The 16172-nt window shown below is 47.7% G+C and overlaps 1 protein-coding gene across 1 annotated transcript; it reads right to left on the minus strand.

Annotated features, from left to right (window-relative positions):
- Positions 1-1813: 1813 nt before the first annotated feature.
- Positions 1814-14590, minus strand: spc24 (SPC24 component of NDC80 kinetochore complex). Its single transcript, XM_080487438.1, has 6 exons — positions 14471-14590; positions 11039-11217; positions 5556-5700; positions 5361-5465; positions 2954-3030; positions 1814-2027 (listed from the first exon to the last, which is right to left on the minus strand). Exons 2-6 carry the CDS (start codon positions 11202-11204, stop codon positions 1921-1923), a joined length of 600 nt encoding a protein of 199 aa, XP_080343564.1. The 5' UTR covers positions 11205-11217; positions 14471-14590; the 3' UTR covers positions 1814-1920.
- Positions 14591-16172: the final 1582 nt, after the last annotated feature.

Genomic DNA, 16172 nt, shown 5'->3' on the forward strand with positions numbered 1-16172 from the left:
CTCCCGAGAACACATGCAACTCTACCTGGAGCGCCCCTTGTGGTTTCCAGGCGCCCCCTATAGGCCTAAACAGGCTATAGCACTTCACTCAGAACAGAGTCGGCGTCACTGTAAACAACTGCCCTTTCCTGTTTGTTCCTTAAGAACCCAAGCTGCAAAGACGATGTAGAGGGGCACAGTGGGAGGGAGGAGCAACGCAACGAGCAACACGGAGGACCTGGAGGACTTGTTGAAAACCCCCAGCCGAACTCGCCCAACAGTGTCGACACAAATTCTCCAATACTGTCAAGAAGTCACCTGTAATGCCCTCTAGTCGCCTCAAGTCACCTCTAGTGAACACAAGTCACCTCTAGTGACCACAAGTTGCATCTAGTGAACACAAGTCACCTCGAGTGACCACAAGTGACCTTAAGTTACGACAAGACAGCTCTAGTCGCTTCAAATCACCTCAAGCTAAGACAAGTCACCACTAGTCGCTTCAAATCACCTCGAGTGACCACAAGTCACCTCAAGTGACATCTAATCGCTCCAGTTACCTATACCTTTAGTGACCACTAGCTGCTCTAGTTACCACAAGTCACCTCTAGTTGCCTCTCGTGACCTCTACCTCAAGTGACCACAAGTCACCTCTAATGACCTCAAGTGAACACAAGTCACCTCTAGTGACCTCAAGTGAACACAAGTCACCTCTAGTGACCACAAGTGACCTCTAGTTTCCTCAAGTGACCTCGTCACCTCCAGTGACCTCTACCTCTAGTTACCTCTCGTGACCACGTCTCGTCACCTTTAGTGACCTCAAGTGACCTCGAGTGACCACAAGTTGCCTCTAGTGACCACAAGTCACCTCTAGTGACTTCGTTGCCTTGTGTTGCCTCAAGTCACCTCTCGTGACAAGTGGCCTTTAGTGACCTCGTCACCTCTAGTGACCACAAGTGACCTTTAATGACCTCTATATACCACAAGTCACCTCTTGTGACTGTCTTTGTGTTGCCTCAAGTCACCTCTAGTGACCACAAGTGACCTTTAAAGACCTCTATATGCCACAAGTCACCTCTAGTGACAAGTTCCTCTTGTCACCTCTAGTGACCACAAGTCACCTCTTGTGACTGTCTCCTTGTGTTGCCTCAAGTCACCTCTAGTGACCACAAGTGACCTTTAATGGCCTCTATATACCACAAGTCACCTCTAGTGACCACAAGTCACCTCTTGTGACTGTCTCCTTGTGTTGCCTCAAGTCAACTCTAGTGACCACAAGTGACCTTTAAAGACCTCTAGATGCCACAAGTCACCTCTAGTGACTGGGAGTGACCACAAGTCGCCTCTATTGACCACAAGTCACCTCTAGGGACCTCTAGTCACCTGTAGTGACCACAAGTCACCTCTGGTGGCCTCAAGTCGCCTCTACCTCCAGTGACCACCAGTCGCCTCTAGTGACCACAAGTCACCTCTGGTGACTTTGAGTGACTACAAGTCACCTTTAGTGACCTCTAGTCGCCTGAACTCACTTTTCGTGACCACAAGTCGCCTTTAGTGACCTTGAGTCGCCTCAAGTCATCTCTAGTCACCATAAGTCGCCTTTAGTGACCTTGAATTACCACAAGTCACCTTTAGTGACCTCTAGTTGCCTCAAGTCACCTCTAGTGACCTAGAGTGACCACAAGTCGCCTCTAGTGACCACAAGTCACCTCTAGTGACTTTGTTGCCTCAAGTCATCTCAAGTCGCCTCAAGTGACTTCGTCACCTCGAGTCGCCTCTAGTGACCACAAGTTACCTGTAGTGGTTGATTCACAATAAAACACGCATACGTTTTTTTCCCCTTCATCTTTATTTCAGCTTGAATTTCAAAACAAGACAAACAGGAGAGAAAGCAGAGGGAGGCGGCCCCATCTGGGTCTGGTTCCGGTTCTGGACTGGTCTCAGTCACCACTCTGTGCTGATGAAGCTCCACAGCTGGTCACTGACTTCGGTACGGCGTCGTGTTGACAAGTCAATGTTGATGGGAGTCGCCAAATCTGCCCCGTAGTGCACTGTGGGGGGCAACAAGGCCAACAAGATCAACAGGGAGCAACAAGAGCCGCTGATCATGTAGGCGGGGTTGAGAACGTCTAGAGAAGAACATGGAAGCTGCTGGAGGACGTCCCAGTTGTTCTCTGGGACTCAGGTTAAACTTTCTCTTTGTGAACAGCAGCGTCCAGCTCCTGCTGAACCTCCTCCTGTTCCTGAGAGGAGGAGCTCCTCCTGTATTTCCACCTGTTGCTGAGAGGAGGAGCTCCTCCTGTATCTCCTCCTGTTCCTGAGAGGAGGAGCTCCTCCTGTATCTCCTCCTGTATCTCCTCCTGTATCTCCTCCTGTATCTCCTCCTCCTGTATCTCCTCCTGTTCCTGAGAGGAGGAGCTCCTCCTGTATCTCCTCCTCCTGTATCTCCTCCTGTTCCTGAGGAGGAGCTCCTGCTGACTCTCCTCCTCCTCGTTTAAAGACGCCATGTTGTCTTGCACGCTGTCATTTCAATAAACCAGTAAACAAATCCACCAGTGAGCAAAGCGCTGTATGTAAACAACAACAGGATGTTTACCAGGATGAAATATTGAAATATTGAAATATTGTGGGCCAGTAGAGAGTAACGATCCTCACGACCAATCAGCAGACGGCTGCGTTGTTCCTCCTCCTCACAGACCCGTTCCTCGCTGCTAGGAACCTCAACGGAGGGGGAGCGGAACATCGTAGCCGGCGGTCGCGGGTTCTTTCTGGACCTTCCACAACTTTTTCGTAGGACCGCGTGAAAAGAAGGTGCGGTGGAACCGCACCTAAGGTCAGCAGGAGGCAACAACCATCAACAGATGGAGGGAAATGTTCAACTCTCCTGCCACCTGGTGGAGAACAACTAATGATGCAGCTCAGATTCCAGACCCTGGAGCTGCGGTCAACAGTGATAAAACAGGGGGGTGGCCTGTACCTCCTGTCAGCCTGCCGGGGGCGGAGTCGTACTCCCACTGCATCTTGGTGATGACGTGGTAGAGCTGGGCCACGTGTCTGTGGAGAGAAGATCATCAGTCATCACTCCATTACTCCTCCAGCAACTCCATTACTCCTCCAGCAAACTCCATTACTCCTCCAGCAACTCCATTACTCCTCCAGCAAACTCCATTACTCCTCCAGCAACTCCATTATTCCTCCAGCAACTCCATCACTCCTCCAGCAACTCCATCACTCCTCCAGCAACTCCATTATTCCTCCAGCAACTCCATCACTCCTCCAGCAACTCCATCACTCCTCCAGCAACTCCATAATTCCTCCAGCAACTCCATTACTCCTCCAGCAACTCCATTATTCCTCCAGCAACTCCATCACTCCTCCAGCAACTCCATTACTCCTCCAGCAACTCCATTATTCCTCCAGCAACTCCATCACTCCTCCAGCAACTCCATTACTCATCAGCAAACTCCATTATTCCTCCAGCAACTCCATTACTCCTCTAGTAACTCCATCACTCCTCCAGCAACTCCATTACTCCTCCAGCAACTCCATTATTCCTCCAGCAACTCCATCACTCCTCCAGCAACTCCATTACTCATCAGCAAACTCCATTATTCCTCCAGCAACTCCATTACTCCTCTAGTAAGTCAGCAACTCCATTACTCCTCCAGCAACTCCATTACTCCTCCAGCAAACTCCATTATTCCTCCAGCAACTCCATTACTCCTCTAGTAACTCAGCAACTCCATTACTCCTCCAGCAACTCCATTACTCCTCCAGCAACTCCATTACTCCTCCAGCAACTCCATTACTCATCAGCAAACCCATTACTCCTCCAGCAACTCCATCACTCCTCCAGCAACTCCATCACTCTTCCAGTCACTCCATTACTCCTCTAGCAACTCAGTAACTCCATTACTCCTCTAGTAACTCAGCAACTCCATCACTCCTCCAGCAACTCCATTACTCATCAGCAAACTCCATTATTCCTCCAGCAACTCCATTACTCCTCTAGTAAGTCAGCAACTCCATTACTCCTCCAGCAACTCCATTACTCCTCCAGCAAACTCCATTATTCCTCCAGCAACTTCATTACCCCTCTAGTAACTCAGCAACTCCATTACTCCTCCAGCAACTCCATTACTCATCAGCAAACCCATTACTCCTCCAGAAACTCTATTACTCCTCCAGCAACTTAGCAACTCCATTACTCCTCCAGTACTATTCCAGTAACTCCTCCAGAACTCTTCTAGTAACTACTTCAGTAACTCCTAGTATTACTCCAGTAGCTCCACCAGAATCGCTCGACTCCTCCAGACTTCCTCCAGAACTCCACCAGAACTCCCCAAGTACAACTCCAGAATCACTTCAGAACTACCCTAACCATCCTGCCTCAACGTTTGGTTTAAACCACTAAGTACACAGCTCTGTCACCATGAACCTCTAAACTGGTCTATATGTTGTAGCAGCGTGTAGGTAGGGTGGTGTAGGGTATATGTAGGGTGGAAGGAAGGTTGATGTAGGGTGGATGTGGTGTGGGTGCAGTTTGGATGTAGGATGGATGTACGGTGGCTGTAGTGTATGTAGGGTTGTGTAGGGTGGCTGTAGGGTGGATTTAGTGTGGATGTAGGGGGGCTGTAGGGCGGATTTGGGGTGGTGTAGGGTGGATTTTGTGTGGATGTAGGGTGGATTTAAGATGGATGTAGATGATTTAGTGTGGCTGTAGGGTATATGTAGGTTACATGTAGGGTGGCTGTAGGGGTGGATGTAGGGTGAATGTAGTGTCGATTTAGTGTGGATGTAGGGTGGATTTAATGTGGATGTAGGATAGTGTAGATGTAGGGTGGATTTAGTGTGGATGTAGGGTGGTGTAGCGTGGATTTAGTGTGGATGTAGATGATTTAGTGTGGATGTAGGGTGATGTACGATGGATGTAGGGTAGTGTATATGTAGGGTGGATTTAGTGTGGATGCAGGGTGGTGTAGGGTGGCTTTAGTGTGGATGTAGATGATTTAGTGTGGATGTAGGGTGATGTACGGTGGATGTAGGGTAGTGTAGATGTAGGGTGGATTTAGTGTGGATGTAGGGTGGTGTAGGGTGGATTTAGTGTGGATGTAGGGTGATGTACGGTGGATGTAGGGTAGTGTAGATGTAGGGTGGATTTAGTGTGGATGCAGGGTGGTGTAGGGTGGATTTAGTGTGTATGTAGGGGGATGTAGATGATTTAGTGTGGATGCAGGGTGATGTACGGTGGATGTAGGGTATATGTAGGGTGGATGTAGGGTATATGTAGGGTGGATGTAGGGTAGTGTAGATGTAAGGCGGATTAAGTGTGGATGCAGGGTGATGTATGGTGGCTGTAGGGTGTCTGTAGGGTGGATGCTCACACTGCAGAGGGGATGACTTCCGTTGTGTCCTCGTCCACTTCGCTCTGAAGAGCTGACAGCTGCAACTCGTTTTCCCTCAGACTCTCCAGCTCCCCCTGCAGGAACCTGGGGGAATGTCAAGGAGAACAAACCCTGGCACACTTCACTGGATTCTACTGAGACTCTACTGAGCCTCTACTGGACTCTACTGGATACTGCAGCTCTGAGTCAGTCATCTGGTTCCGGGCGTTGTTCTGCTTCAGCTTCTCCTCGACGTTCTGCAGCTCCACCTCCATCTTCTTCTTCTCCACCTCCATGTCCAGCAGCATCTGGCCCGCACCCTCCTCCACCCGGGACACATCTGGAACACAACTACACCCTCAATGATCAGACCCGCACCCTCCTCCACCCGGGACACATCTGGAACACAACTACACCCTCAATGATCAGACCCGCACCCTCCTCCACCCGGGACACATCTGGAACACAACTACACCCTCAATGATCAGACCCGCACCCTCCTCCACCCGGGACACATCTGGATTAGATCTATTAGATTCATCAGACTCAGATCGAGAGGAGTGAGAGCGCCCCTCCAACCAGAGGGTTCAGGAGCTAGAGCGACCGGCCAACCAGAGGGTTCAGGAGCTAGAGCGACCCGCCGACCAGAGGGTTTAGGAGCTAGAGCGACCCGACGACCAGAGGATTCCGGCGCTAGAGCGACCCGCAGACCAGAGGGTTCAGGAGCTAGAGCGACCCGCTGACCAGAGGGTTCAGGAGCTAGAGCGACCGGCCAACCAGAGGATTCAGGAGCTAGTTCAACCAGCCGTCCAGAGGATTCAGGAGCTAGAGCGACCCGCCGACCAGAGGATTCAGGAGCTAGAGCGACCGGCCGACCAGAGGGTTCAAGAGCTAGAGCGACCGGCCAACCAGAGGGTTCAGGAGCCAGAGCGACCGGCCGACCAGAGGGTTCAGGAGCTAGTGCGACCAGCTGACCAGAGGGTTCAGGAGCTGGAGCGACTGGCCGACCAGAGGGTTCAAGAGCTAGAGCGACCAGCTGACCAGAGGGTTCAGGAGCTAGAGCGACCGGCCGACCAGAGGGTTCAGGAGCTAGTGCAACCACCTGACCAGAGGGTTCAGGAGCTGGAGTGACCAGCTGTGGCACAACAGGGAAAAGCTCTGACGACTCCGCCCATGCTGAGGTGGCGCCATATTTTAATGGAAACCAACTGAAAGAGTCTAGTCGACACAACGCAAGTAGTGATAGAACTGGAGCCAGGAAACACAACGGAGGAAACAGGAAGCACGAGGGAGGAAATAGGAAACACGAGGGAGGAAACAGGAAGCAGGAAACACAACGGAGGAAAAAGGAAAAACAAGGGAGGAAACAGGAAACAGGAAACACGAGGGAGGAAACAGGAAGCAGGAAACATGAGGGAGGAAACGGGAAGCAGCAAATAGGAAGCTGAAAACAGAACTTGGGAAACACGAGGGAGGAAATGGGAAGCAGCAAACAGGAAGCAGGAAACATGAGGGAGGAAACAGGAAGCAGCAAACAGGAGGGAGGAAACGGGAAGCAGCAAATAGGAAGCTGAAAACAGAACTTGGGAAACACGAGGGAGGAAACGGGAAGCAGACAACAGGAAGCAGAAAACATGAGGGAGGAAACAGGAAGCAGCAAACAGGAAGCAGGAAACATGAGGGAAGAAACAGGAAGCAGCAAACAGGAAGCTGAAAACAGGAAGCAGGAAACACAAGGGGGAAACGAGAAGCAGCAATTAGGAAGCAGGAAACACGACAGAGGAAACAGGAAACATTAATAGGAAGCAGGAAACACGAGAGAGGAAACAGAAGGAAACACGAGGGAGGAAACAGGAAGCAGGAAACACGAGAGAGGAAATGGGAAACATCAGTGAGGAAACAGAAAAAGGAAACATGAGGGAGGAAACAGTGACTAGGAAACAGAAAACACAAGAGAGGAAACAGGAAACACGAGGGAGGAAATAGAAAACACGAGGGAGTAAATGGGATGCAGGAAACACTAGGGAGGAAATGGGAAGCAGCAAACAGGACGCATGAAACACGAGGGAAGAAACAGGAAGCAGGAAACATGAGGAAACAGGAAGCAGAAAACAGGAAACACGAGGGAGGAAACAGGAAGCAGCAAACAGGAAGCAGGAAACACAAGGGAGGAAACAGGAAGCAGGAAATACAAGGTAGGAAATGGGAAGCATGAAAAATGAGGGAGGAAACAGAAGGAAACACGAGGGAGGAAACAGGAAGTAGGAAACACGAGCAAAGAAACAGGAAGCAGCAAATAGGAAGCAGGAAACAAGAGAGGGAACGGGAAGCAGCAAACACAAGGGAGGAAATAGGAAGCAGGAAACTCGAGGGAGGAAATAGGACGCAGGAAACACGAGGGAAAAAACAGGAAGCAGGAAACATGAGAGAGGAAACAGGAAGCAGAAAACAGGAAACAGCAAACAGGAAACACGAGGAAGGAAACAGGAAGCAGCAAATAAGAAGCAGGAAACATGAAGGAGGAATTAAGAAGCAGGAAACTCGAGGGAGGAAACAGGGAACACTTGATCTATGTCTAAACAAAGGGGTCCTCAATAGGTGGAGCCAGCTGCCTGGCCGGCGGCGCCCCCTAGCTGCACATCAAGGTGAAATAAAGTGGAATTTTGTGGGGAACAAAGCGCTGCTCCACCTTGTTTGGACCTCATCCCACACCGTAGTTGGCGCTGGAGTCTGAGCACATCTGATGTAATCACGTCAATGCTGCTCCGCTCCGACGTCCACGGATTTCAGTTCCACCACCCTCCAAACCTCCGTCACCAGCAGTGAGTCAGCATTAAACTAAGAACCAACCTGAGCTGCAGCAGGAAGAGCTTCAGCTGAACTCTGACTGGACTGAACAGGTTAGTTTGATATTACCGACCCATACTAGATCTGCAGCAGACCAGAGCGGTCAGCAGAGTGGATCAGCACTTCAACTCTCTGCATGCAGCAGCTTTAATACTAACGAGCCTCCAAAGGCCCACAGCCACAAAACAGAAAACATGACCAGAGCTCCACATTAAGGACTGTCCCACCGTCCGGGGCTGGTAAAAGTTTTGCTCGGTCATCTGCCCACCTTGCCCGAACGGGCTCGTGTTTTTTAGGGACGGAGCCGATCCGATCCGGGATCGGGTTCCGATATCAGCGTAATTCACGGATCAGAGGTTTCTGATCCGTGATCCTGGTCTGCTTCATGTTGCTGAAATGATCCCCAGTGTTTCCCTGCTGCTGCTCTGCTCGCTGGCTGCAAACTGTGGACTGGATTTCCTGAAGGGAGGCGGGTCTCAATGAGACCAGGAGGAATGAGTCAGCAAATCCAGTCCACAGTTTGCAGCCAGCGAGCAGGCTAGGGAAGTAGCACTGTGCTATCCAACTTTTTATGGCAACATGTTGCTGTTTGGACGGATTTTACACTCAAAACATCATAAAGCAACACAGCAACGTGGATGTTAGCAAAGCAACACAGCAACATGCAATGTTAGCAAAGCAACACAGCAACGTGGATGTTAGCAAAGCAACGCAGCAAGGTGGATGTTAGCAAAGCAACACAGCAACGTGGATGTTAGCAAAGCTGTAGTCCAGCAGGGCGGCGCTCTGCAGTCAGACCTCAGTGTTTTCAGCCTCCAGCTCTTGGAGGAGAACAGCTCTGACATCAGAACAATGAGCAGCAGCTCCTCCAGGCTGTCAGCAGGAGATTCACACCTCCGTGAAGCTGCGTCCTACTCCACACTAAACTCCCTGGAAATAGTCCCAATGGTTGGAGCTGCGTTAGAGCTGGAAACATTGTGTTGCTGCTGCCTTGCTCAAGAATTTCCCCAGGGATTAATAAAGTGATAGAACTAGTTTATTATGAGATGATGACGTCACGCAGACCCCCACATTGTCCACATGGAACAAAAATACTTTGATTCTTAATGTCCAGCGCAGCATTAGTATAGTGACCCAGCCTGGTTTAGGGCTTTGATCCTTCATGTCCAGCGCAGCATTAGTATAGTGACCCAGCCTGGTTCAGGGCTTTGATCAGCACAATGGACAAGCGGTTGGCTTGTTGTGGTGAACGCTTACAAGACTGCAAGTCACAGTACTTAGTAAGTTTACTACTGTAATTGTCTTTCATATTAATACATGCTTCATTTGACTTTATCTTAACATAAGCCTCGCCTATAAGAAAGAACAATTTATATATAATAAATCTGATATTCTTTATTATAATACACATTGATTTATTTCTTGTGTTTGTTGAAAAGCACATGAGAAGAGAACCTTGAAAAAATAATCGCATATTAAATCGCAATTGAAATATTGAGGGGAAAAATCGCAATTACATTATTTTCCAAAATCGTTCAGCCCGAGTCTTATCTCACATGCTAATCTGCAAACTAGCCGAGCATTAGCATTAAAAACCATGCTACCCAGGATACTCTGTGTGTGTGTGTGTGTGTGTGTGTGTGTGTGTGTGTGTGTGTGTGTGTGTGTGTGTGTGTGTGTGTGTGTGTGTGTGTGTGTGTGTGTGTGTGTGTGTGTGTGTGTGTGTGTGTGTGTGTGTGTGGTGAGCTTCTCATGTTTTAAAAACGTTCTGTCCCGCCGTGCGGAGTTGAGACAAGCGTCTCAACTTTAGGGTTTGAGTGACAAAATGTCTCTCCAAAACACATTAGAGTGGAAGGGAGGAAATTGCGCACTTGCTGCCAATTAAGTCTTTTTTAGAGAGAACTGTTTATTTCCGAGACAAAGGGGACCCGTTGTTAGAAGCACATGACCTGTAGCCACGTTTTCATGTCTAATATGATGAGAAAGAGGAAGAAATGTGGCCATGGCGATCAGTGAGAGACGTTTTTTGGGGGGGAACGTCGACAGCTTCCTCCACTCACACAAAACTATTCCAATACACAACCATGTTAAACTCCCAAAACGGCTGAAAACTTTATCAAACTTGAAGGCTCACAGATTAAAATTGGGCAGAGATGTGAAAAATATGTTTTCACTTCTGAATCGAGGACAAGAGTGGCAACGTTTTAAAATTCAAATCAAGTCTCTAGCTGAAAATATGGCGACATAACCTCAGCATTGAAAATTGAGGATTTTTTTCCTCCCTCGGCTCCCATCCGCTTTGAATATAAAATTATTTGCCGTTTTTTTAACTTGGTTTTTACCAAAACAGTTAGCCGTGGCGCTTATCCAAATAGAAGCACACCTCTCCCGCATTTCCCGCACGTTTTGATGTGCTTTCTGTGTACCTGCTCCAAACGGTGCGGGACTAGTTATGCGCTGAAGTTACCATGGCAGAGGAATAATAAGATTAAACGGCCGCCTACGATAGTCCTTTTTGCGCCTTGCGTCACAGAGGCAGGCACAATAATAGAGAGTTTGATAATGGTAACATCAGCTGAAACATCTGCAATTAAAACAAGTTTTACTGACATAGTGCAAAAAAACCTGTGACTGTTCCAGCACTTGGTTTATCATGCTGGTCTGATTTTGGCCCTCGAGGGGAAATAATTGAGGAGTGCTGGTGTCCAGTTTATATACGGCTGTGGTCTAGTGTATATATGTCTATGTCCAGACGTGTATATATGTCTATGTCTAGACGTGTATATATGTCTATGATCTAGGTCCTTCATGCCTATGAGACAGAAGCTGACCTCTCAGGATGTGGGCGACGATGCTCTTTGTCTCCCCCTGCTGGTCGAGGAGCGCCTGCTGCTCCCTCCTGGCCCTCATCAGGCTCTCCGGCCGGCTGCTGGTGATGAAGGCCACCAAGGCCTCGCCCGTCTCCTCCAGGTCCTGGAACTTGTGTGCCTGAGCCATCGTGCAAACTGATCTGAAACGTTACACCCAGGGTGGAAGTAACCCATTAGAAGTATTCACATTTATACAACATAGTAGTATTTGGGGTGCTTTTAAATGTTTTACAATAGCAGTTTTAAAACCCAGAGTTTATACAGCGACACACACAAACCTTTTGATTTTAATTTGAGTGAAAAATAAACTAGTCACAGTAACAACCTGCCTTATATCTTCATTTGAATACAAGAGTCAACTTTCTTTATCGACTGTTTGAGAAATGTGATTTGAAACTAGATGTTGATTAAATACTTCCTAATGACAATAAAACGATTGCTCAGCTGTTTTTTCCTTCAATACACTTTATTAAAGTTGGAAATAACAAACATTCAGTCAACAACAAAAACAACCACCAAGGAATCTTCACCTTAGAATGAATGGATGAATGGTTTATTTTGGTTACAGTGAAAATAATGAATTCTGTGGAGTCAGTTTATTGGGATCAGAAATTCACACACGGTTTTTTGTTTTCTGTTTTTTTTTTTTTACAAACCTTTACTTGACTTTCTAATAAAACCAACTGGAGCCAGAGAAAAACCTTCTGGCCATCAACTAATGCACATTTCAATAAACACATTAAACCATGAAAAAACCAAGATACTAACAGGTTCACTAAGTAATAGTAACTTTATAAGATTTCTAAGATCTGTGCTGCAGTGGCTGGGATCAAATTATAGAGGGACCAGGTTATAGAGGGACCAGGTTATAGAGTTATCAAGTTATAGAGACCAGGTTATAGAGTTATCAAGTTATAGAGGGGCAGAGTTATAGAGGGACCAAGTTATAGAGGGATCAAGGTTATAGAGTTATCAAGTTAAAGAGGGACCAGGTTGTAGAGGGACCAAGTTATAGAGGGGCAGAGTTATAGAGGGATCAAATTATAGAGAGACCAGGTTATAGAGGGATCAAGTTATAGAGGGACCAGGTTACAGAGGGACCAGGTTATAGAGAGACCAGGTTATAGAGGGACCAAGTTAAAGAGGGACCAGGTTATAGAGGGACCAAGTTATAGAGGGGCAGAGTTATAGAGGGATCAGGTTATAGAGGGAACAAGGTTATAGAGTTATCAAGTTAAAGAGGGACCAGGTTGTAGAGGGACCAAGTTATAGAGGGACCAGTTTATAGAGGGACCAGGTTATAGAGGCACCAGGTTACAGGGGGACCAGGTTATAGAGGCATCAAGTTATAGAGGGACCGGGCTATAGAGGGACCAAGTTATAGAGGGGCAGAGTTATAGAGGGATCAGGTTATAGAGGGAACAAGGTTATAGAGTTATCAAGTTAAAGAGGGACCAGGTTGTAGAGGGACCAGTTTATAGAGGGATCAAGTTATAGAGGGACCAGGTTATAGAGGCACCAGGTTACAGGGGGACCAGGTTATAGAGGCATCAAGTTATAGAGGGACCGGGCTATAGAGGGACCAAGTTATAGAGGGGCAGAGTTATAGAGGGATCAGGTTATAGAGGGAACAAGGTTATAGAGTTATCAAGTTAAAGAGGGACCAGGTTGTAGAGGGACCAAGTTATAGAGGGACCAGTTTATAGAGGGATCAAGTTATAGAGGGACCAGGTTATAGAGGCACCAGGTTACAGGGGGACCAGGTTATAGAGGCATCAAGTTATAGAGGGACCGGGCTATAGAGGGACCAAGTTATAGAGGGGCAGAGTTATAGAGGGATCAGGTTATAGAGGGAACAAGGTTATAGAGTTATCAAGTTAAATAGGGACCAGGTTGTAGAGGGACCAGTTTATAGAGGGATCAAGTTATAGAGGGACCAGGTTATAGAGGCACCAGGTTACAGGGGGACCAGGTTATAGAGGCATCAAGTTATAGAGGGGCAGAGTTATAGAGGGAACAAGGTTATAGAGTTATCAAGTTAAAGAGGGACCAGGTTGTAGAGGGACCAAGTTATAGAGGGACCAGGTTATAGAGGCACCAGGTTACAGGGGGACCAGGTTATAGAGGCATCAAGTTATAGAGGGACCGGGCTATAGAGGGACCAAGTTATAGAGGGGCAGAGTTATAGAGGGATCAGGTTATAGAGGGAACAAGGTTATAGAGTTATCAAGTTAAAGAGGGACCAGGTTGTAGAGGGACCAAGTTATAGAGGGACCAGTTTATAGAGGGACCAGGTTATAGGGGGACCAGGTTATAGAGGCATCAAGTTATAGAGGGACCAGGTTATAGAGGGACCAAGTTATAGAGGGGCAGAGTTATAGAGGGATCAGGTTATAGAGGGAACAAGGTTATAGAGGGACCAGGTTATAGGGGGACCAGGTTATAGAGGCATCAAGTTATAGAGGGACCAGGTTATAGAGGGACCAAGTTATAGAGGGGCAGAGTTATAGAGGGATCAGGTTATAGAGGGAACAAGGTTATAGAGTTATCAAGTTAAAGAGGGACCAGGTTGTAGAGGGACCAAGTTATAGAGGGACCAGTTTATAGAGGGATCAAGTTATAGAGGGACCAGGTTATAGAGGCACCAGGTTACAGGGGGACCGGGCTATAGAGGGATCACAACGATTTGGAATCCATCACGTTACTGTCATGGTTTGATGGAGTACTTGAGTACTTGATGGACGGATCGATCGGAGTATTTCTGTCCATCGATCAATCAACTGGTGTCCAGCCAGCTGCCACTCTGTTTGGCGGTGTGCCTATACACTAGGCTTTACCTTAAGACCATACTCAAACGGATTTCAAAATAAAAGTGACGTTTCAATGAACAAGATCCCTCCTTCATTCAGACAGTTAATAAAACTCAAATTACTATGGCTAATAACAGGCAACAAGAAAGACAATAAATCAATGCATTAATACTTGGATAACTATTGTGAATCAAATATTCATAAAACTTACTGCCTGAAAAAGCAACACAAAGTGGTGTATTGATATTACTATAATACAATAATTATGTACCCATTCTGATGACGTCTTTCAAATTAAAAGCCGACAAAACAGAATCTTGGAAAGAAATCGGCGAATTGGTCTCTCGTAACTCAGGATTACTTGAAGCACCGATTGGTCGACATATGTTCGATTAAAACGTACTTTGATCACTTTAACAGACTCGTTCTGTTTCTCTGCTTTCGACCAGAAACGTCGACAGTTTGCAGCTAAAGACGCTACAAAGAAACTCAGTCCTCCAGGACGCCGGAACCTCAAGCTGAACCGAGCTTATATCAGCCGAAACACCACGTTTGTTCGAGTTTAAGTAAGAAAACATCCTACCTGATAATCGCGCTCAAACTGAGCCCGCCGGACACTCTTCTTCTGTGGTGGAGTGTTCAATCGGCAGCGCCCTCTTCTTCAATGGTGGAGTCTTCAAACTGCAGCGCCCTCTTCTTCAATGGTGGAGTCTTCAAACTGCAGCGCCCTCTTCTTCAATGGTGGAGTCTTCAAACTGCAGCGCCCTCTTCTTCTGTGGTGGAGCGTGTTGAACCAAAGACGCCTGACTGCGCGCCGCCTGCTGGAGTCTTGGATGAGTCCCCCTGCACCGCCAGTGTATTGATTCTACACAGGAAGGTTTAGTCTGCTTGTAATAATCATTATCCCAATTTACACACATAACTAATATGATCGTTAATGCTGAGATACTTTGTATTGTTCTTTCTACAAAGACCGACGTCTGATATGGCAAATTAACAAATGTTTCCATTAAGAAAAGGAGAGAGAAAGAGAAAGAAACAAGCATGTCTTCATATTTATGTTTTTGTGTTTCTGTGAGTTTATTCAATTCAATGTAACTATTTCAGACACACACACACTCTCTCTCTCTCTCTCTCTCGCTCGCTTCTCTCTCTCTCTCTCTCTCTCTCTCTCTCTCTCTCTCTCTCTCTCTCTCTCTCTCTCTCTCTCGCTCGCTCTCTCTCTCCTCTCTCTCTCTCTCTCTCTCTCTCTCTCTCTCTCTCTCGCTCGCTCTCTCTCTCTCTCTCTCTCTCTCTCTCTCGCTCTCTCTCTCTCCTCTCTCTCTCTCTCTCTCTCTCTCCTCTCTCTCTCTCTCTCTCTCTCTCTCTCTCTCTCTCTCTCTCTCTCTCTCACACACACACACACACAAACACACCGTTTATTTACTCAATTGTGTTGGAATAAATCTTCATCTATCTATCCATCCATCCATCCCTCCATCCATCTATCCCTTCATCCATCCATCCATCCATCCATCCATCCATCCATCCATCCATCCATCCATCCATCCATCCATCTCACCTCCAGACCTGGAGGGGCCAGGTGGCACCAGGTACTCTGGTACTGGCTTGGGTCAGCTCCTGGTGTCCAAGTGCTGCCGAAGACCTGGCTGCAGGTGGTCCTGGTCCAGCAGGTGGTCCTGGTTCTGCATGTGGTCCTGGTCCAGCAGGTGGTCGTGATGCTGCAGGTGGTCCTGGTCCAGCAGGTAGTCGTGATGCTGCAGGTGGTCCTGGTTCTGCAGGAGGTGGTCCTGATGCTGCAGATGGTCCTGGTCCAGCAGGTGGTCCGGATGCTGCAGGTGGTCCTGGTGCTGCAGGTGGTCCCTGGGTGCTGCAGGTGGTCCTGATGTTGCAGGTGGTCCTGATGCTGTAGGTGGTCCTGGTTCTGCATGTGGTCCTGGTTCTGCTGGCAGTCCTGGTTTTTCAGGAGGCCCTGGTTCTTTAGGTGTCCCTGTTGGCAGGACAGCGGGGGCTTGCGGTGTGTCAGAGACGAGCAGAAACAGGACTCAATTTTTGTTTTATTTCTAGTTTCTTTATTTTCAGAACAAAAAGAAACATGAGCAGAACAAACAGCAGGTCCAGTCAAACATTGTGGTTACACACACACACACACACCCACACATACACACACACACACATTCACACACACACACACACACACACACATAGGAATTTCCCTGACACCTCCAAACATTAATCTTTAATGGAAACACATTTATACGCCGTTCGCCAGCATTTTTTATCAG

Source organism: Lipophrys pholis (assembly GCF_963383615.2).
Source record: "Lipophrys pholis genome assembly, chromosome: 19".
In the NCBI taxonomy this organism is placed as follows: Eukaryota; Metazoa; Chordata; class Actinopteri; order Blenniiformes; family Blenniidae; genus Lipophrys; species Lipophrys pholis.